General features: G+C 48.9%; 1 protein-coding gene across 6 annotated transcripts in view; it reads right to left on the reverse strand.

Moving 5' to 3' along the window:
- Nucleotides 1-21,354, reverse strand: part of Dgkg (diacylglycerol kinase gamma) — a 211,045-nt gene that overhangs the window by 33,714 nt on the left and 155,977 nt on the right. For all 6 annotated transcript variants that reach the window (XM_041677986.1, XM_041677988.1, XM_041677985.1 and 3 more), the window contains one exon: nucleotides 2,445-2,622. In XM_041677986.1, coding sequence (XP_041533920.1) covers nucleotides 2,445-2,622 — 178 coding nt within the window. The remainder of the gene's footprint in view (nucleotides 1-2,444; nucleotides 2,623-21,354) is intronic.

Raw genomic sequence — 21,354 nt, forward strand, 5'->3', positions numbered from 1 at the left:
TTTTCCCAACCTCATGGGATGATGGCTCTCTCTAGAGGAAGGCTCCCAGTCCAGATCTATACAAAGCCCAGAAGCCAGGGCCTCTCTTTGACCTCTGCTTTGATCTGCTCACACTCCTGTTGAAGAACAGGAAGGGCTTCATCTTTCAACTCTGAAAGCGCATTTTGAGAATGGGAAGGGGGGTTGGGGGAAAGGCCTCCCATACTTGATGGCTAAGAGTGAGCAATAGTTTACTCTTGCTTAGAGAAAAGAAAGATGTAAGATCAGAGATTTAAGGAAAAGATACAAGTTGATATTGAGCCCTAAGGCAGAATGGGATCTCAGGAAGAGCATCCTCAAGCCCCAGGGTGGATATGAGACAGGGTTCTTTCTTCTCTGCCAGTTCCTTCTCTGTTCTGATAGAGCTGGATGCCAGGGAGGAGAGAGTGGGGTTGAAGTGGAAGCATGGGGGGAGGGGTGTCAGGAACTTTGTACAACCTCCAATATTTCCCTCACTCTGCTAGCACCCACAACTTCCCCTGCTAGGGGAAGAAAGAGGAATGAATTCTTCAGTTTAATAATTCATACAAATTGAAAAGTTTACTATGTGGAATAAAGGGACCATAGAGGGCAAAAGAGAAACATCCCTGTGTTCTCTTTGAAAGGACAGAGGTATGAAGAAGATGTTTCTGATTACCTTGCTTTAGAATATAGATGATCCATGTGAAATAAGCAAGTAACTACCCCCTTCAATGGTAGGTAGCTCCCTCCATTCAAAGGTACATAGCCCCCCCCCCTTCAATGGTAGGTCATCCCCTCCCTTCAATGAAAGGTAGCCCCCTCCCTTCAATGGTAGGTAGCCCCTCCCTTCAATGTTAGGTAGCCCCTCCCTTCAATGGTAGGTAGCCCCTCCCTTCAATGGTAGGTAGCCCCTCCCTTCAATGGTAGGTAGCCCCTTCCTTCAGTGGTAGGTAGCCCCTTCCTTCAGTGGTAGGTAGCCCCCTCCCTTCAATGGTAGGTAGCCCACTCCATTCAATAGTAGGCTGCCTTCCCTTCAGCGGTAGGTAGTCCCCTCCCTTCAATCGTAGGTAGCCCCTTCCTTCAGTGGTAGGTAGTCCCTCCCTGTAATGCTAGGTAGCTCAGAGTCCAGGAATCTTTTTCACAGAGCAGGTCTTGTTTAGGAATCAATCTTCTTCAGCCCCATCTACCCAGCTAATGAGATTTTACCTAAAAAGCTGGTTTTATAGCAAAGAAAACTGAGGTGAAAAAAAAGGGGGGTTGGTAGCAATACCTGGGCTAGAATCCAATCCTCTCCTGCTGGCATAGTACCTGTGGCAATATCCTCACCCTGGCTTCTCACCTCTCCGCTCTCCAGGCAACTAAAACATCATAAAAGCCAGACAATCCCTCAGAGGAATCGGCACCCAGGAGCTTTGACTAAGTCCTTGGCTGATAAATGAAGGTCATTTAAGGGCATCTCAGAAAGCTGTCTTCTGTGTCCTTGTGCCTTACGAGCTGAGGGCCTCTGAGACACACTACCCAGCTGTTCTGGAAAGGGCTAGCTGGCTCATGGAAGCCGTCTGTACAAGTGACAGAAACGGAGTGAGGTAAGGGGAAGGGTCCCTGCGGATGATGAGGTCTGGGAGCTAGCAGAAGGCTAGACCCCACGAGGCTCCAGGTCACACTAAGACCTTTGGCTTTTTATCTGGAGTCACTACTGGATTTGGTCCGTGTCATAATCAGACACTTTCTTGGAGGTCTTTATGCAGTGGTGAGGACTAGACTGTTCAGGAAGATTGTCCTAGGCAAACAGCCTAGGTGGGCCGCACACGCCTGCTTCTGCCTCTCAAGTGCTGACGTCACAGGCACACACCACTGCACCTGGTGTGTGCACGTTATACGTGGCACGGGAAGAAGAAGGAATCCAAAGAGGAGGATTTCTAGCAATTCAGAAGGAAAAAGACAGTGGCTTAGACCCAGGAGGTCAGAAAGTAGGTGGCGAGAAGCCCTTGGATTTTGGATTTAAAAAAAAAAAATCAACTGGCCAGAGAGAAAAGAGACTGGGTAGTAAACAGTGGGGTGACCAAGAAAATTGGGAGCAAGGAGAGTTCTAGAAGCCATGAGGACAGAGGGTTTCCGGGGAGAAGGAGTGATGGGGATGAGTGTTGAATGTAAACCCTGGAAGACACTGGTACCCACGGCAGGAGCAGCACTTGACTCCTAACATCATGGAGTCCTGGTCGGCCTACCGACTATCATCGAGGGCTCCTTTATTGTGAGTCTTGCCTTCTCAATTAGGCTGCAAACTTGGTTACACCACGAATGATGAGTCAGCCTGTTCCCAGAGCACCAGGTCCTTGGCAGCCGTGGGGGCCTTATCGAGCCTGCTGTAGGTTCTGTGTGGCTTGCCAGCTCGCTCTGTCACCAGGGCAATGGCTGGAGCAATTATCCTTGTGCTCGCTTACCTTGGACACAGCATTTCAGCTCCTTTGGGTCTATGACGCTCCTCCTGCTTTCCCGAATCACAGCCCGGTTCTTCTTGGTTTCTCCCCAGAGATTGGTGCCTCCGTACATGCTGGGAATGTTCAGAATGGCAATGCCTTCCAGGAAGATGTTGCTCAGGTCCACCTTAACTCCATCACACTGCCAAGCAGAGAGAAAGCAGATCACAGTGGGGCTGGGTATGGCAGGGCTTCTTAAAGGGTGTGGCTGCTCCTCAGCCACTCCACCACGGCCTCTGAGAAGCTGAATATCTCTCTGGCAACTTCTTAGAATTAAGGCTTTGAACACTGTAGTGAGATGGAGCCATCTCATCCTGGTTGGCTCCAAGAAAGACAGCAGAGAATTCCCAAAGGGCTAGAAACGCTTATGGGTGCAATTTAGATGAAGGCAGTTGCCAAACTCCTATCCTCAGTCTGGATCCTTCCTAATCACAGTGAAGGAAGATCTGCTACGTCACTGGGTCCAGAAACTGCTATCAGGTAGATTGTCGACAAATAACAATTTTTCACGTTACCCCTTTATTTTATCCTCTCTGGGGAGAGGTGCCAGACGCTCAGGTTTGGGAGAACTTCCAATCTGTCTGTCTCTCAGAGCTCCGTAAGTGTGGCTCTGGCACAGGAGCTTGCTGACTGCTGCGGCTGAGCTACTTCGTCTCGTCTCTGCCACCCCCAGCCCCCAGGGGGTTTGAAAGGTTGGAAGACTTGAGGCTGTGTGCCCCATCTAGCTGCAAATCCTTTTCTGGTAAGACGCTTACCCGTGCAGGGAAAAAAACGCACTAGCTTTGATTCTTGTTCCTTGAGATGATTGGTAACTTATTTCATTTGCAGAACAAATGGGACCCAAATAGATATCCTATATTACCCAAGAATGCATAGGTAAATCCCACATTTGTGGAATTGGACTATAATTTTTTTTCTTTTCCTTTCTTTCTTCTTCTTTTTTTGCTTCTTTTAAGAAAGGCAAACAGCCGAAAGCAGACAGTAATGATCTGCTGCCACCTGGGTTGCCTCCTGCTATGGTCTGAAGGCCTCCATCTAATTCCTGGTGGGTTAATTCCATTGTCATGGTATTACGAGGTGGGGCCTAATTAGGATTAGACGAGCATGGAGCCCTGTGATCTCATTAGCCCCGTCGGGAAGGGGAAGGAAAGCACAGTGCTCTTGTGCTGCCTCCAGAGAAAGGCCAGACCACGTGCAGCCCCTTGGCCCTGAACCTGAATGGTAAGGACCAAAACATCTGTCACTTCCGATTTGCCCAGTTTGTGGTAATCAGGAACAACAGAAAATGACCTAAAAATACACAGAAATCAAAGTTTCTGAGTCTTGGCCAGAGGAGGAAGAGAGAGCTGGAGCAGTGACTCACTGCCTGATTTCTTTGAAGTTCCTAATCAGTGTTGCCACCTTCTGACTTGGTCCCAGCCAGAGAATAAGAATACAGTGAGCTTTTCTGGTAAGTGGGAACTCATTTCTGCACTGGGGAGTTTGGATCCTCTGAAAGCTCTCTTAAGTGGGTATGGATTTGTTCTTCTGGTTTCCTCCATTGGGCCTATCCTTCTTCTTGGAGCTAGATGGCACGGCCTTCCTCCTCCTTACATTCAGCCAATCCAATCAGCACATCCCAGAGAGAGGCTCATCATTACCACGGTGTATATGGGGTCTGTGGCTGGGGCTCAGTGAGCAGTGTGCCAACCTGGTATGCACAACACCATCCCGAGCAGTGCACACACCGGGCACACGGCAGAGTGATCAGGGGGGTCTGAAGTTCAAGGATGTCCTTGGTTACACAGTGAGTTCAAGGTTCGTGTGGGATGCATTAGACCCTGTCTCAGTCTCAAAACAAACAAAGAGAAAACCCAAGAAAACTTCCACCAGCACCACCACAACCACCACAAGAAAATCCATTTAAACAAAAACTAAAAACCAAAAAACCCCAAGGAACTGATTATTGTCACACCATCCCGTCAGTTACAATGGCTGCTGTCCTTGTGTATCTGGGAGAACGGAGGCACAGAGAACAGAAGCTGAGTACGTTGTTTGCCATTGCACAATGTACAGATGGCAGTGTACGAACTTCAAGGTAAGATTTAACTATTTTATCTCCCTCTCCCTCATCTGGCTGTGCAACCCCTGGGCTGCGTGTGGCCAGGGCTTTGAACCTCCTTTCCAGACTTTTCTTATTTTGACTGTTACAGTTTGCACACACCACAGTTGATGACCTGACTAACTGGTAGCATCCCTGGCATAGAAAACAACGGCACTAACACGATTCCGTCGGACAGGTGGCAACCACACCACTGTCTCTTGGAGCTGGGATTCTAGCACATTATCACGCTCATAAAACAAGACATGGACGAAGCACCTGGAAGAGCAGAACATGCTAACTACCATCGTTTCTCTCATTCATGTGCTATGACCCTCACCAGCTCTTTCATTTGAAGCTAAATGATACTGTCACATCCACTGGGATTTCTGTCACCCTGACGCTCATCTCTTGACCTTATGCAGGATTGAAAAATGTGTGTGAATTTTCCAAGGCCTTTAAGTTCTTCATCGCTCTACCTTAGCCATGGCGGGGACACTAGCATCTGTTTCCCCGTTTTTAATTTAGAGCCTGTCTCAGTTCAACACCCTGTTGCTCTGATAAACACTGTCCAAACTAAGCCCAGGAGGAAAGAGTTAACTTGGCTTACACATCCCGGGCCACAGTCCATCACTGAGAGAATTCAGGGCAGGGACTCAAGTCAGGACCTGGAAGTAAGAACTGAATCAGAGGCCACAGAGGGATACTGCTTACTGGCTTGCTCTCCAGGGCTTGCTCAACCTGCCCTTCTTATATAATCCGGACCTTCTGCTTACGGGTGATACCAGCCACAAAGTGCTGTGTCCTCCTACATCAGCCATCAGTCCAGACAATACCCCACCGACCCAATCTGAGGGAGGCAGTTTTGATAGGACGGGTTCTCCTTCCCAGGTGCTTCAAGTTCGTGTCAAGTTTATAAACTTTCACCGGCAGAAAGCCACTAGCGATGCGGAAAAGAAGAAAACCTCTCGGAGGGCAGAGGTCTACTGAACTATATGTCTCATGTTTTGTTCTGTTCTCTTCCGTTGCTTTGCTCCACACATCAAGTCACGTTCTCCTCCGCTACAGTTTTCCCAGAGCCAGGCTTCTAAACCGGAGGTGTTCTCTGTGCACGTATTCCTGGGCGTGGTTTCATGTTGCCTCTGTGTCTCTGTGTCTCCGTGTCCAGTCCCCCTTAAGGCGTGGGCTCATCCTGGCCTCCCTGTTGCTGTCTCGGTGACTTGGGAACAGCAAGAGCCCCTTCCCCCTTTTCTTCTCAATGTGGTTAGTGATCTGTTAAGAGTTTATCTTGCAGAGTGTTCTTATTGGTCCACTCTTCCTCCGCTATTACTAAGTAGGAATTTAGGCTCTGGGTCACTGTGCCAAACTTGTCTGCTGCCCTCAGCTCTGTCCCTGGAACTGTCCTCGTCTTGTATCCCTTCCTGAATCCAAAGGCTATCCCTCTCCCTGGGTGGAGTAACTTCCACAGCACCTCTCTGTATTCATCACTGACTGAAATAGCTCTTCCCTTCTGAGAAGTAGTAACAGTCAGAGCTACCCTTGGTCAGACTTCCTGGGGCACCAGGCTGGCCTTCGCCTACAGTGCCTCTTAGGATCCTGATGGTGAGGGAGATGCCACTGCTGTCCCAACGGATGGTGAAGCCGCTGGCTCAAGGTCACGGCACAGATGCAGATGGAGGTTGCCAATGCAGGCACTGGATGCCAGATTCCACTCTGAGATGAGGTGGTGAAGCTGATGCTGGGATTTACAGCAAAATTCAGCTTGCAGCTGTTGTTTGAATAATCGACTCCCCCACTGCCGTTCTATCTTAGAAGGGCTTAGACATTAGTGTTATTAAATCCCATCTCTAGGCCAGATTTGTTTAAAAACAACAACCCACAAACCCAAGAACTATACCCCCAGCACTCTCCCCGACAGTCAACCTTTCTTCCTTGCTGGCAGCCTTAAATGTTAAGTGTCTGTCCTGCAGCCATAACCACCGAGGAGTGTTAAGTGTTGCTGCCTCCCTAGAAGAGCAACCGCCCCCCCCCACCGCCCCGTCTGCTCTTGCTAGACTGTTCTCTCCCCTTCTCCACCCAAGGTAAAGTGGGGCAAAAAAGAGAGGTGGGAAGACTCTGAGGAGTCTTAACACTGAAGTCTCTAGCCAACCTTGAAAAGAACATCTTTGGGTTCAGAGAGAGGGATTTAAATCCCTGCTCTGTTGTGAGACCGCTGTGTGATTCTGGGTTGGTCCTTAATCTCTTTGAGCTTTAAGTAGTCACCTGGAAAAGGAGGGAGGGGGAATAAGAAAGTTTTGGTGGGAGCTTTACCTCCTGCTTTATCTGAGTCCGGTGTCCCCCCTCCCACCCCTCCCCGTTCCCTGACTTTGGTTGGAGCAGTTTAAAACTACCCTCCTCTGCACACCAGTCTCCTAGCCACTGTCTCATATTTCCTTCAGAACTCCCTGAAGATGCAAGGCTTGCTGTATTGACTGAGCCTGAGAAATTGGAGTCAGGAGTGTCGCACTGTAGGCCTAACTGGAACACAGGACGCACGTCCTATTCCCCAGCGAATGCCTCCGTGTTCCATGACGTCATCCCGCTCCCTCCCGGGTAGCTCCAGGGAGAGCCTGGAGGCCTCTTCCTGGCGCCCTGAGCTAGGCTGGGGCTGGCAACCTCTGCTATGACTCCTGCCTGAGCTGCACCCGCCCCAGCGTTTACATCCATGCATGTGGCTCAGACTCACACTCAGATCGGTCTCGACGGGGTGCTGCCACCAGCAGCAGGTACGACAGGGGCCACCGAGGCCAGCACAACTCCTGCCTCGGGGAACCCCGGTTGTCTGTTGTGGTTCATGGCGTCCCCGGCACCCATAGCTCTGGCTTCTTCAGAGCAGGGATGGTTCTTTTGGATAGAAGGTCGTTGTGTAGGCAACCAGAGACTAGGTTAAGAGGCCACAGGCTTTGACGAGCAAATGACTAAAGCGCTCAGGATTAGTGTTCGCCCTTCCCCAACCCAATGCTTTGGATCGCAGCAATTCTGGGCCGAACCTAGACTTTCTCAGTTCTCGTCTTTGCTGAGGAGTCGACAGCATTAGAGGGGAGGGAGGCTGAGCATCACGCATCCTGCAGCAGGCCCTCCTCTCTGACCTGAAAAGGTATAGGGGAGGCCTCCTGCATTCCAGCCCTGCTGACCCTTTTCTGCAGGACCTCGGGGATAGAGATTCTATTTATTTGACGACCTGTTTCAGTTTTTAGACTACGTTATCCCTAACCTGGATTCTCCACACCACCAGCAGGCAGATTTTCTCTGGTGTGGAAACAGCTTGTTTTTGTATCGAAGCTCCACCTACTACTGGGCTGGGTCTACTCAGGGACCGAGGAAGTGGAGCTCTGGCCAGAAGAGCTTTAGGGGCTCCTGCCAGCTTTTAGCTTCAGGCTCCCCGTTCCTTTTCTAGGGTACTCTGCCACGGCATTAATTCTGAAACTCCCCTCCCCTCTCTTTCACTTTGTTTTAATCTTTTTATTATGGGTATTTCTAAAGGGGTAGGAAGAGAGAGAGAGAGAGAGGTGGGGAGGGAAGAAAGGAGGGAGACAGAGAAAGAGAGACAGAGAGACAGAGAGGAGACCCGGCTTAGAGGTTACATCTGGCAGCCAGTCTTGTTCAGGGTCCACATGCATGTCGACCTACAGCAGACCAGGATTTTCTCTTTCTGTCCGTAAATTCTGTGTATCTTTAAAATCACTTAAGTCATCATCACTCTCCCATGGCAATCTTAATTTCTTAACTTTCTCAACAATCTCCTTTTTTCTAATTACCGGTTTGTCTGGAGGTGTTACTGTATTTAGTTGATAGACCTCTTGTCGTTGTGTCCCCGTCCCCCACCACTCCCCCGTGGAGGGAGGTTGATCTATAAATTTTCACTATCTTTTCTTTTTGGAGGCAGGGTCTGAGAATGATACTGAGCCTTTTCCCAGTAATGACAAAACCCAGGAAGTAGCTCTCCCGCTGGGGGAGAAATACTGGGATGTATCTACAGACAGTGTCTTTCTACAGTGTAGAGGGAGAGGGCTGAGGTCGAGATGGCCCACATCCTGATGGGTTCTGATGGCTGTCCACAGCAGAGCTCCAGACTAAGCCTGAAGGGCAGGGACTGAGGGGATTGACATAAGCCTGGGCCACCTTCGCCTCCTTTTTTGAGGGAACCAACAAGTATCAAGCAGGTAAATCGCCCTGTGGAGCCCAAGGTCTTATGGAGCCTGGGAGAAGATGGGAGTGGTGGGCAGAATGGGGAGGAGTCCTTTCTAATTTGGCTTGGCAGTCTAGAGGGCACATCAGGGCCCAGCCTTCCCCATAACCCTCTTTAGTTTGGAAAGAAAATAGTAGCAGAGCTGATAGCTAGCTGGGTCCTAGTAATTGGTTGTTAGACTGAATTGTTCTGTGTGGCCAAAGAATTGGGGTCCAGTTTACTGCCCCTTTTATGCCTGATAAATCCCAGCCTGCCTGAGATGTAGTAGCTCCTCAAAACTGTTCAGGTGTCTAGTAGGGAAGCGATTCTTGCCTTCTCTGCATTTCATTGCTTTGATTTCCCTGTGGATATGGCATCTGTTCTGCCCACGGGTCCCCTAAGAGGCATGAAGCTCAATAGAAGGTAAGTGCAGTGTTCCGAGCTCTCTGTTCTCCACTGACCCATATCGGGTGTTCAGCATAACTACCGTGAGCTGACAGCAAAGAACCTGTAGAGAAATCCTCGTTTTCCCAAAATGGAGAACCAGTTGTTCATGAATACCACAGACAAAATCTTCCCAAGAATCTACCCAACCTCTCTAGACCAATACAGCGATGGCTAAGTGAAGTGAACTCAATGTCTGGGAAGGAACAGATGCAAATGCTGACCCTAGTCTGCAGGAAGTAATCCTCTGATCATGGCTAAAGTACCCTCCCCCCAACAGAGAGAGGTTGGTTGTTGAGACAGAGAAGACAGAAGCGCTCGCTCATCAAGTGTAAGTGGGAACTTACTCTATGCTAGGTCTAGGGGTGGAGTGGAAATAGGACAGGACCCAGTTCCCTAGGGGCTTTCTCAGGTCAGTGTTTGAGACCGGTGCTGCTAACTGCTTAGCAGCAAGGTCTCCAGGCAAACAAAATCAAAAAGCAAGCAACTGTTGTGCTCTAAGGTATGAACACTCTGACTATAGCCAATTGCGAGGTACAGCAGCATCAGCAGAAAAAGTTGGGAAGAGAGGCACCAGCAAGCAGGCTGGCTTGGATGCATGGATGGTTAGAGGCAGAGAGGCCCCATTTACAGGGCCTGTGGCTAGAATTAGAGAATTTACTCTGAGTGTAAGAAAAGAAGCCAGGGAAAACACGGTTTGTTTGCCTGGAGAGGAACAAGAGTGCATGTTTTCCGAGTTAATGTCTGCTGTGTATTGTGAGGAAGACACCGTGCTGCCTTGAGTGGAGAGAGCAGTCTTTAGAAGGCAGTCTACCAGCCGGGCGGTGGTGGTGCACGCCTTTAATCCCAGCACTCGGGAGGCAGAGGCAGGCGGATCTTTGTGAGTTCGAGACCAGCCTGGTCTACAAGAGCTAGTTCCAGGACAGGCTCCAAAACCACAGAGAAACCCTGTCTACCTGTCTCCATTCAAAAACGGGTCTGGCGTGTAGGTCATTCTGGCAGGCAGTGCTACTTGTCCTGTGTTCAGAGAGGCTATTTTATATGGTTTTTGGAGCTGATGTCTACTGTGGGCAGTAAGATAATAACATCCACATACAATAACGCGCATCATTTTTTAGCAAATTATGAACCAGGCACATCCTATATTTTCTACTCAATCCATTTAACTCTGCAGTGTCGGTGTTCATGTGTTCGTTACGCAGACGAGGAAACACTGACTCGAGGAAACTAAGGAAGGTCTTTCTCTCCCACACTTGTTTAGTGCTTGTCTTCCCAAATCCTTCAGATTTCTTGTATGAGATGCAACTGGCAAGATCAAAAAGCCAGACAAATGTAAAAAGCTTGTGTGTGAGATCTGTTAGTGCTGTGCTCTGTTACCTAGGAGACCTTTTGTAGGGTATTCTCCAACAAGAGTCGTCAGGCAGGGCTGGAGAGATGGCTCTGTGGTTAGAGCACTTGATGCTCCCATAGAGGACCTGGGATGGGTCACAGCCATCTGCAACTTCAGTTCCAAGGGACTGATCCCCTTTTCTGGCCTCCAGGAATACTGCACACAAACAGTACACATACATACACGCAGGCAAAAACTCCTACACATAAAATTAAAACAACAACAACAACAAAACCCAAGTCTTTTAAAAAACTAGTCAGGACAGCCTACACAATGGGAAAAGATCTTCAATAACCCCACATCAGACAGAGGTCTGATCTCCAAAATATACAAAGAACTCAAGAAATTGGTCATCAAAAGAACACAAAATCCAATAAAAAAAATGGAGTACAGACCTAAACAGAGAACTCTCAACAGAGGAATCTGAAGTGGCTGAAAGACACTTAAGGAAATATTCAACATCCTTAGTCATCAGAGAAATGCGAATCAAAACAACTCTGAGACTCCATCTTACACCTGTAAGAATGGCCAAGATCAAAAACACTGATGACAACTTATGCTGGAGAGGTTGTGGGGAAAGGGGAACACTTCCTGCATTGCTGGTGGGAGTGCAAGTGGGTACAACCCCTTTGGATGTTAGTGTGGCAATTTCTCAGAAAATTAGGAAACAACCTTCCTCAAGACCCAATAATACCACTTTTGGATATATGTCCAAAGGATGCTCAATCGTGCCACAAGGACATGTGCTCAACCATGTTCACAGCAGGATTGTTTGTCATAGCCAGAAACTGGAAACAACCTAAATGCCCTTTGACTGAAGAATGGATAAGGAAAATGTGGTACATTTACACAATGGAGTACTACACAGCAGAAAAAAATAATATTTTGAATTTTTCAGGCAAATGGATGGAGCTAGAAAACATCATTTTGAGTGAGGTAAACCAGATCCAGAAAGACAATTATCATATGTACTCACTCATAAGTGGTTTTGAACGTAAAGCAAAGAAAACCAGCCTACAAATCACAATCCCAGAGAACCTAGACAACAATGAGAACCCTAAGAGAGACATTCATAGACCTACTCTACATGGGTAGAGAAAAAAACCAAGATCTTCTGAGTAAATTGGGAGCATGGGGACCTTGGGAGAGGTTGAAGGGGAGGGAAGGAGACAGGAAGGGGAACAGAGAAAAATCCAGAGCTCAAAAAAATAAAAAAAAAACTAGTCAGGAGTGTTATGGCTCTATAAATAGAGGTATATAGGAACTGGGAATGTCTGGTGTGTGCATAAAGGTGATACTATGTAAAAGTCACATCATTAGCCCTACGGAAGGCAGTCATATGCAAGAGTGAGGAGGATGTACTATGCCTGCTGTGGGGACTTCGTTCGTGCATCCACAGATCTTATGTATTTGTTTTATTCCAAGGAGTGTGCCAAACGCTTGACTCGATCACCAGGCACAGGACATACAACTCTTGTTCAAAATCAGGAAGAATGTTCTGAAAGTCCAAGCTATCTAGACATGAACGGGCTTCTTGAAGGCTCCCTAGCCTTCCAATAATCAGGAGGACGCCAGAGCCTCACTTATTAGAATGGGCTCTAATGGATCTGTTGTTGAGTAAATTAACATAAAATCCCTTCCTGTCCAGAGATGCGACATTCAGAATTTACTCTGGCAGGCTGTTGCATGCTGCATTGAGATAGCCTGCCCTGACATCCTCTTTGCCCAGCCTTGACCTCCCAGCTGTGTGCTCCACATTCTCTGACAGCTAGCCGTGGTGGGCAGGCTAGCCTGGCGAGGAGCTGCCATCTGTGACGGGACGATGGCGTTCTGGTGAATTTGTGTGGGCTCAAGGAATGTGGCATTGAAGCCATACACACACAACCTGCTTAAGAACATCCCATGGGTAGGAAATGTTTTCTTCCTCTTTAGCCTTACTCTGTTGCCATGCCAGGAGGGTACAATGGTGCCTTTAACAGGGGCAGCTGGAAGGGGGTGTTGGCAGCAAGGCTGGAAGCAGAGTGCTGCAGCTGGGGGTGGGGGCGGGGGGCTCAAGTTCATGTCCAGGAGTGAGCCTGCATCGGGTGCCAGTTTCCAAAACAAAACTGTTTCTCAGAGCTGGTGGTGGCTGGTTGCCTCAGAATTGCACAGAGGGCAAAGCCGTTTCCTCTCTACAGCTCCACTTCTCCAAGTTGAGAAAAACTTTGGTATGTTCAGGCATTCTTACTCAGGATGCAGATGAACGGCTCTGTCGCCTCTCTGGAGAGCTGAGGCCAGTGCCCAGATGGGATTTTCTAAGAGCCCAGCTCCAATAAGCAGAGAGAGACTGGTAACCTTAAGACCTGGCAGGGCTCCAGGGCAGGTAGCCTTCTGGGCTCAGAATGGAGGGCCTTCTCCTGCCTTGCAGGGTCACTTGCTGCAATCTCACTGCCCAGCATCCTCATTGCCTTGCTGGCTCGGCCCACTCACTGTTTGAACTCAGTTCGGTGGGAAAGAGGTGGGAGAGCCCTGGCATTTCCTGTCCTGGTTCACAGTTGCCCGGACCCTCTGTGACAGCTCCGAGCTGGGCGTGGGATGTCTTCCCACTTCTTGTGGGGGTTAGGAGGTCTGAGTGCCAGGCTGTTAGCTCTGGCATCCATTTCCCCCCTTGTGTTACTAACGGAGCAGGTGGCTCCCCTTCGTTCTAGCGGCTGCCAGCAAAAAGGTGTGACTTCAAGTGGCCATTGGCAATTTCTATTAATGTTCACACTAAATATGAGCGTTTCACACTTCCATTCAAATCAGCAAATCACAGCTGGGAAAGTACTTCCTTTTAGGCTCTTTGCTGGCTCTGTGACCACCAAATGAAAAGAAAGCGAACCAAGCGGTGCACACGACAAGTTCTGAAGGGGAGTTGGCCTGTCAACTAAATACCCACAGGCATTAATTAGTTTGGACAGAAGTTTAACACAGAGCTGTCCCTCTGTGGGTACCCTGGCATTGTGGGGGACAAGTGGGGCTGGCATCACAGACCTAGGTGTGAAACTCGTCTGGTTTTAGAGTATTTATTGTATTTATTTTGAGACAGGGTCTCACTGTCTCACAGCCTTGGCTGGCCTGGAACTTGCCATGTAGACCAGGCTGGCTTCCAGCTTACAGAGGTCCACCTGTCTCTGCTAGGATTTGAAGGTGTGGGCCACTGTGCCTTTAATGATGAGTGATTATTTATATTCACGAGACTTTATGAGGCTAATGCCCGAGGTACAGAGTTGTTATGATAATGAAATAAGACACTGTATGGATGTGCTAGGATCTGTGGGTTGTAACAGACTTGGAGTACACGTATTTGTGCATAAGGGCATTTAGTCAGTACCTTGTTAGAGTCTCTGCCCTTCATTAAAGAGCCAGTTCTACGCTGGGCGGTGGCGGCGCAAGCCTTTAATCCTAGCACATGGGAGGCAGAGGCGAGTGGATCTCTGTGAGTTTGAGGCCAGCCTGGTCAGATTCCAAAGCTACAGAGAAACCCTGTTTGGAAAAAGAAAAACAAAACAATAGTCAATTCTGTTCTTTCTATAACCTCACAGGCATTGGAAGGACAGATTTCTCTTCTGCATTCTATAAACTGCATTTGTTTATTCTGTTCTTTGTTCGCCTGTCCAGTTGTGAAGGGAACAGGAGGATTGGAATAGTTCTCCTCTCTGAAGTACCTGAACTGCAGAGTGTGGAAAGGATCATGGAGTCTATTCAACCTTCTAGACTAGCTCAGGAAGCTAATGCATTTCCCACAGACAGGCTCTCACTGTTCCCTTACCTTGAAAGACACATTGCTTGGGGGAAGTTATTCTTTACCAAGGGACTCTGGCAGACAAAAAGCTAAGCTTTCTTGGGGGCAAAGGTTAACTGATAGAATTTTCCAGAAACTCGCAAGGGACAGGGCTCTAACCTGGAATGCTGGTGATGGGGCTCCTGACCCCAATCCTTTAAGATTCTCTGGGGCCAACCTGTCAGACACACTGCACACCACCCAGCTGTTTCTGAGAAGCTGTAGGGATGAGACTTAATCTTTAAGAGTCATTCCCAAGTCCTTGGAGACACAGAGTATGCTATTGTCACACTGAAGACAAAGGAAAATCAAAGCAATTCACCGAAAAAACAAAGGCACTAGAAGAGAAGGGAAAGATAAAAGCACATAGGCCAACAGAGCTGGGTGCGCGCTGCAGGGTGCACGTTGGCAGGAAATACAAGAAGAGGGTCACTTGAGGGAGAGAAGTTGCATCAGAGCCAAAAGCAAACAATGGGACTTCACAAGGGGGATTAAGAAAAACAGTTTGTCCTGAGTCAGCGGAACACTGTTGAGTCCATGAAGAGACTTGTAGTCAGCGCACGGGTGAGAGGTAGGGAGGCCTGCATCGTATTACTGTGTTTTCAATGGCTTTCATGAATTGAAACAGGCCAGTAACCCTGGCAGTGGTGGTGTCTGGTTGGTGAGACCAAAGGGGCACTAGCTCATTAGAACATGTGACTCCGGCAGGCCTTGCCCTTCTCCATTCCCTCTGCCTTCCTGAAAGCCTCTAGATTACATTCCTTTTTTTTAAAATATTTATTTATTTATTATACAATATTCTGTCTGTGTGTATGCCTGCAGGCCAGAAGAGGGCACCAGACCCCATTACAGATGGTTGTGAGCCACCATGTGGTTGCTGGGAATTGAACTCAGGACCTGTGGAAGAGCAGACAATGCTCTTAACCTCTGAGCCATCTCTCCAGCCCCTCTAGATTACATTCCTAAAGCTGGTCCCTTATTTGGCCACTTCATCCTCCTGAGGCTGCCCACCAAGGTCCAGCTATCAAAGTACTGAAGCCCAGCAATCAAAAGCCCCCTCTGGCTCACCTAATTAACAGGTCCAGTCAAAACACACCACCGCATCCTCGCTCGTGCTAACCCAGGCCTCCCCTTTCTCTCTTCTTAAAATTCCACCTGCAAGATCATTTGCTGCTGTTTTTCTGCTTGAGTCAGAAAGCAGCCACTTTAACTTCTCTTCCCCACTGCATAAAGGCTTTCTCTGTGAAAGCCTTTGGGTGTGGTTTGTGTCTAATCCGGGGTCTGAGAGGAAGTCCCTGTAGGGTCTTTTAAATAGATGGTTGGTTACTTTTTTGGTGTTTTTTCTCATTTTTTTTTTTGATGCGTTTGTCATTTTGACCTTTGAAATCAGTAAAGATTAGTACACATTTTAGGAGAAAACACCAGGAAACCAAGGCCGGTGCTTCTGGAGTGCTGAGACCTGGCAGATGGGCTGGAAAGGGAAGTTGGAAGTGGTCAGAACTGCCTGGAGGGGCCGCACTGGGGCTGGTGCTGGTCCTGGGGGCCCATTAACTTGATTGAGGAAGTAAGTTCACCAGGAGACTCTCACCCCAAGATGCCCTGGCTCTGTTTGTAGTTTTTTTCCCCTCACTTCCTTCTACTCTGATTGGTTGGGCTGAATGGCCAGTCCCACTTATTTGCTCCAAGTTCTGAAAGGCTAACAAAGTTCATGTCATACCAGAAGAAACCAAGGCTTAACACTCATTCTCGTCTTCCAAGTTAAGAGTGTAAAACAGCAGGGGGTGGTGGGCCAGGCAGGATCAGAACACCCAGTGGTCCCAGAGAGCCATGGTTTCTTTTCTATCTGACACTGGCTGAATGAACTTGATTGAGTTTATTAATCTATGACGTCCTTGATTATTGTCTTTTGAATAATAATGGCATGGATGAGGTTGGTGGAGTGACTGGGGGTAAAGGCATTGATTGTCTACGGCTCTGTAACAGTTTCCTTTGGGATTGAAACATTCCCTAGCAGGGAAACTCTATAAACAGGAAGGTAACAATTCTACTTGCTTCAGGAAGTCCCTGAAACTGACCAGATTCACTAAGCTCCTCCCTATCAGAGTGGCAGAGTCATGTTGCAAAGATCTGAGACTAGACCTCCTGCTTAGAAGAAGCAGATGCCAGCTGAGCTACCTGGAAGAGGCTTAAACCAACTGTGGCACCTGGGAAGGGCACTCTCTAGTCTGTTGCCCTGCCCACAGGCTGTGTAATATGCTCCAGGTTCCCAGCTTCTGTCACCCGTGCTAGGGTGGGCTTTGGTGACACAGCTGTCTTTGAGTCATTTCTGGTTGCATAAACAGTCCTTCCCATATTCCTGTAAGTAACCCCAGTAAAACTCACTGGTCCACCAAATTGGGTTTTAGTGGTATCCTTGCTTTGTTCTGTTGTGGGTTTCCTATGTGGGATGAGTAGACCTGTATATTGGGTTTCCCCAGGAGAAGTTTTGTCACACAGCAAATACCCCACCACCACCACACACTGCAGTTTAAAATGTCCCACAGGGTTGAATCAGCTAGCTAAGGGGATCTGCCCAGTCTTAAAATGATCTGCCTCAGCGCACACAACTGTCTATAATTCCAGTTCCAGGGTACCCGACACCCTTATACACGCATGCAGACAAAACACCAATGCACACTAAAAAGAAAAGCATCAAAAGACAATGTGGATAAGAATGCTCAATGCCACTGACTTGTATACAATTAGTTGTATGTTTTGTATGGTTGTTTGTATGTTTTATGAATTTAACGTCCATTAAAATGTTTAGCCTCCTCCAGTTTATCATTAAAAATTAAAAAGGAAATGTTTGGGGCCTTGTGGCAGCCTCATCCAACCCAGTGGATGACTGGGATCTTGCGTATAAAATCCTAAATTCTCAGAACATAGCTTGTGTGTGTAAAGAAGCTTCATAAAGCAGAGTGTGGTGGGCTAGCCTGTCATCCTAGGACTCAGGAGGCTCTCAGCAAATCTGAGGCCAGCCTGGGCTACACAGTGAGTACCCATCCAAACAGCTACATCATGGGGACTTGTTTAAAACAAAAATCTCTGTAAATCATGAGTCAGGTCACTTCGAAGATTGGGCAGATCCCTTTAGCTAGCTGATTCAAGCCAGCTTCATTTTAAACTGCAGTGTGTGTGTGTGTGTGTGTGTGTGTGTGTGTGCCACAGCACTAGAGTGGAGGTCAGAGAATGGCTTGTAGGACTCCGTTCTCTCTTTCCACCACGTGCACACGTGCATGCGTGTGTTAAAAAAAGAAGGCAGATGGGGGGGGGGACACCTCAGTTTTACCTATACTATTACTTTGATCAAAAACTGTTTAAAGGAATGATGCGATAATGATAAATATTGAATGAGGAGGAAATAGATTTACTTCCCTTACTACTAGAGTCATTGGTGCACAGCACAGCCATCCCTCCCACATACTCTGGCTAACAGTGTTCTGAGCAGCTTCTAGATCTGGACACCCTTCCCATCTGTCCTGAAGGTGGTAGCCTTTTCTTGTGAACATTACCTCAAAGATTAGATTAAATACCAACAAACTGGGGGATTTCTTATTTTTAACCTGGAAAACAAAACAAACTGCCACGGAATGCAAGATGAATCCTCCAGTTGAAGCCTGCCTGCTTCGCCCCAGCTAGCTCTGAAAACCTTTAAGATCCTTGGCGAGGCTATTCTGGGCCTAAGGTGGGGGCGGTGACTCAGTGCGCCTCCTCACGCCAACCTCCTCTCCCCTCTCCACTGCTTCATTCAGGTGAAATCAGGTTAGAACAACTATAAAGGGCCTCTTGGAAGCCAGCTCTGGGAATCGGCCTGGGAACAGGGCTGGCCTCCTCGGCGGGGGCTGCACTCACAAGCCAGCATCCTTGTTGAACACACTGTTCAGATGCACACCTACGGCTCCTTGTCCTGTATTTCTTAATGCTCCCTCTCGATAAGCAGATCTCTTCGTGCCTGTTCTTAAATTTATCAGGCAGAGCAGAAGGAATAACGTAGCAAGTAATCAACATACAGGGCACACACTGAACCTCCCTTCCCTAGAAACCTCTTACTACTGCTTCCGGGCCCTCAGCTCCCAGGCCAATCAGATGCAAGCCTGAGTCAGGTCAGCTAGGCTGCACTGGCGGGTGAAATCCAACTGCTCCTCATCCTGCCTTCCCGCTTTAAAAACATTATTAGGCTACTGGCCACGTAGGACTGCTTTGTAGATTCTGTGAGACTTAGCATCGCTGCCAGTTCAGAACAACTGCCCCAAACCCTGGGAACTTACACTAATCTTGTTCTGTGGGTGAAATACTGGGGAGACACAGACACCCAGCTCAGTTAAGTCATTGACACCAATGGCAGAACACGGGTGACAGTCCCATGAACCTCAGTCCAGACTCCTCACGATTCTAGTGCCGTTAAGTGTCTTCAGGTGAGCAGTGAATCCCGGGGTGGGGTGGGGGAAGGGTGGGGTGTTATCGCTCCCCTGCCTGAGGCAGGGGGCTGGGCTCTTCAAACAGGTTCGACTGACCTTTCGGATTTGGTTTCTCAGCTCTAGTTAAGTGGGCTTTTGATGAACATGCTCTGTGTGTTCTGTGGACTAGTCTCGCCAGTCACGTGAACTTTACGTCAGAGATGGGACCAAGTTTCCAATTTCTCCTCAGCTAGCTCCAGCTCTGAAAGAAAGCCATGTCTGTGCCCCTTAGCCTTTTAATGTAGCCACTCAAACTTCGTATGTGCATGTATGCAACTTTGTGTGTGTGGTATGTGTAGTTTTGTATGCACATGTGCGCCTACGCATGTGGGAGGAGGGCAGAGGTGGTCAGGTACCTCCACACAGTCGTCCTCTGCCTCACTCAGAACACGGAGCACTCCGACTCAGTCAGACTCGCTGGACAGCAGTCCCTGGCTCTGCTCCCCAGTGAGGGGATGACATTGTCCACTGCCCAGTGGCGACAGGTCCTCGCCACCAGTAGCGCTAGCCTGCTCACTGTCACGATCAGCCTCTCCCTGCGCCCTCACGGCTGAGACTTTTCTCGGTTTCTGAGCCCTCAGCTTCAGAGTTCCCCATCCGCTAACTGAGGCATGAATGCCCACTCGTGTTCTGTCAGCCAGGGGAGCTGAGGTGCTGTGTGAGGAAAGACGGTTGTAAATTTTGGGACAGTGTTCCGATTTTTCCTATACTGAATTGTTCCTCCTTTCCTCAGGTGGGTGCTTGGACTGTATCTAGCACTCCTCAGAAGGGTGGTACGGCTGCCTGAGCTGAGACGGAGTTTCACAGTCCAGAACACACATAGGAGCACATCCAAACATGCATCAGAACCCCATGCACACTATGCAGCTACATACACATGCATACAGATATATGCACACACATACTGTACACATGCATGCACACACATGTATACACACATTTGCAAAGGCACATACATATGCATGCACACACATACATATGCATGCACACACATATACCCACATGCACATAAACAGATATATGCACATGTACATGCACACGCGCAGCAGTAAGACACTGTGCCAAGGCTGGAGGATTTGCTGAGTTTGAACACTTGGTGGATAAATTTGGTTACTAGTTTCCAAGCCCAATTTACTCCAAAACACCTGGGATCTTCCCTTTCTAGTTTCGGCAAAGAACTCTTGGTTGAGCTACTGGATGCATTGGAGCCTTATTTCAGAACGTAACAATGTATGTCTCCCTGGCTTGTATTGTTACACCAACATGGTCTGGCCGGCAGTTGATGCGCTGACTTTTTCTGTCCCCTCTTAACTTTCCCCTCCTCTCTCTTTACTCTCTCTTCACTCCCCTAACCCTCCCAGGCTCAGCTTGCGTTTCCATGTCATGGGATGACTCCCTGCTATTGTGGTTTAGGAAGTAGTGAAGGCGGTAGTGTCCGATCGGAGTCTTCCCAGGTTGGCTGACAGCAGCTGGTGAGCCTTGCGCAGTTGTGAATGGCAGCAGCCACCCTGGCTTCTCGTACATGTTCCTCCCCAAGCTCCTGAGCCTCCAGACACCTGCCCTACCCTCTGTCTTTCAGAGTTTCCTCCTGATCATACCCCCCGGGACCCTCAAACACTGTCCTCTGGATGCAGAAATGGTGCCTGTCCCAATCCACTGCCAGCCCTCTGTCACATGACATCCTAGCCCCGACTCCCAAAGCTTTGCTCTCCTGAATACATGCTGAAAAGACTTATGAAGAGATGAGGGAAACAGGAAGTGCTTCTTAAAGCTCTCAACAGTTCACAGCCTGGCAGCTCACTCCCTCCCGAGGCCACCAATTCCCTGTGTGGTTGAGGAAGTGCCGCTTGTGTCCTGGACCCCAAGGGAACTTTCGGGCATGGCCAGCCTGGAGCCAGTGGGGCGGTCCAGAGAGGCAGGGGAGCTGAGCTGCTGTATTCTGGGCACAGTGTCAAGGCCAGCTGCGGGGAGAACAAGGACTTGCTGTGTGTCTGCAGCTGGCCGCGGTTAGGCAGGGCTGTCCCTCACTGGCAGTGTATTTAAAGAGACCCCAGTGGAGGGCGGTGCCAAGCGGAAGAATGCACACAGTTCTGTTTGCCACGCTCAGCTCCTGCAGCTCCTGCAGCTCCTGCAGCTCCAGCTCCCAGGCCCTGTGTTTAGGTCAGCTTCTCCCAGGTATAGGTGGCCTCCGCCATGTAGCACTTGGAAACACAGGCTCTTGGCCTTTGGACCTCTGTGCCCTGTGGCCACACTGGCAGAAAGGTGCCTCCCCCCATGGTGTCAGTAACCCAGCAACCAAAAAGGAGAGGCCCACAGATGAGTCAAGGAGAGCCTTGTGGAAGCTCTGGCTGTGCGCTTTGTTTGTGAACACTCCCTGTGAGCATGGGCTCAGCCTCCCTTCCAGCAGGGAGTGGCAGGACCTTCCCACTCTGCCACAGGCTTAATCCTATGGAGG

The sequence above is a fragment of the Microtus oregoni genome, unplaced genomic scaffold (assembly GCF_018167655.1).
Source record: "Microtus oregoni isolate MIOR12 unplaced genomic scaffold, Mior012 000029F_ref0000214, whole genome shotgun sequence".
NCBI lineage: Eukaryota > Metazoa > Chordata > Mammalia > Rodentia > Cricetidae > Microtus > Microtus oregoni.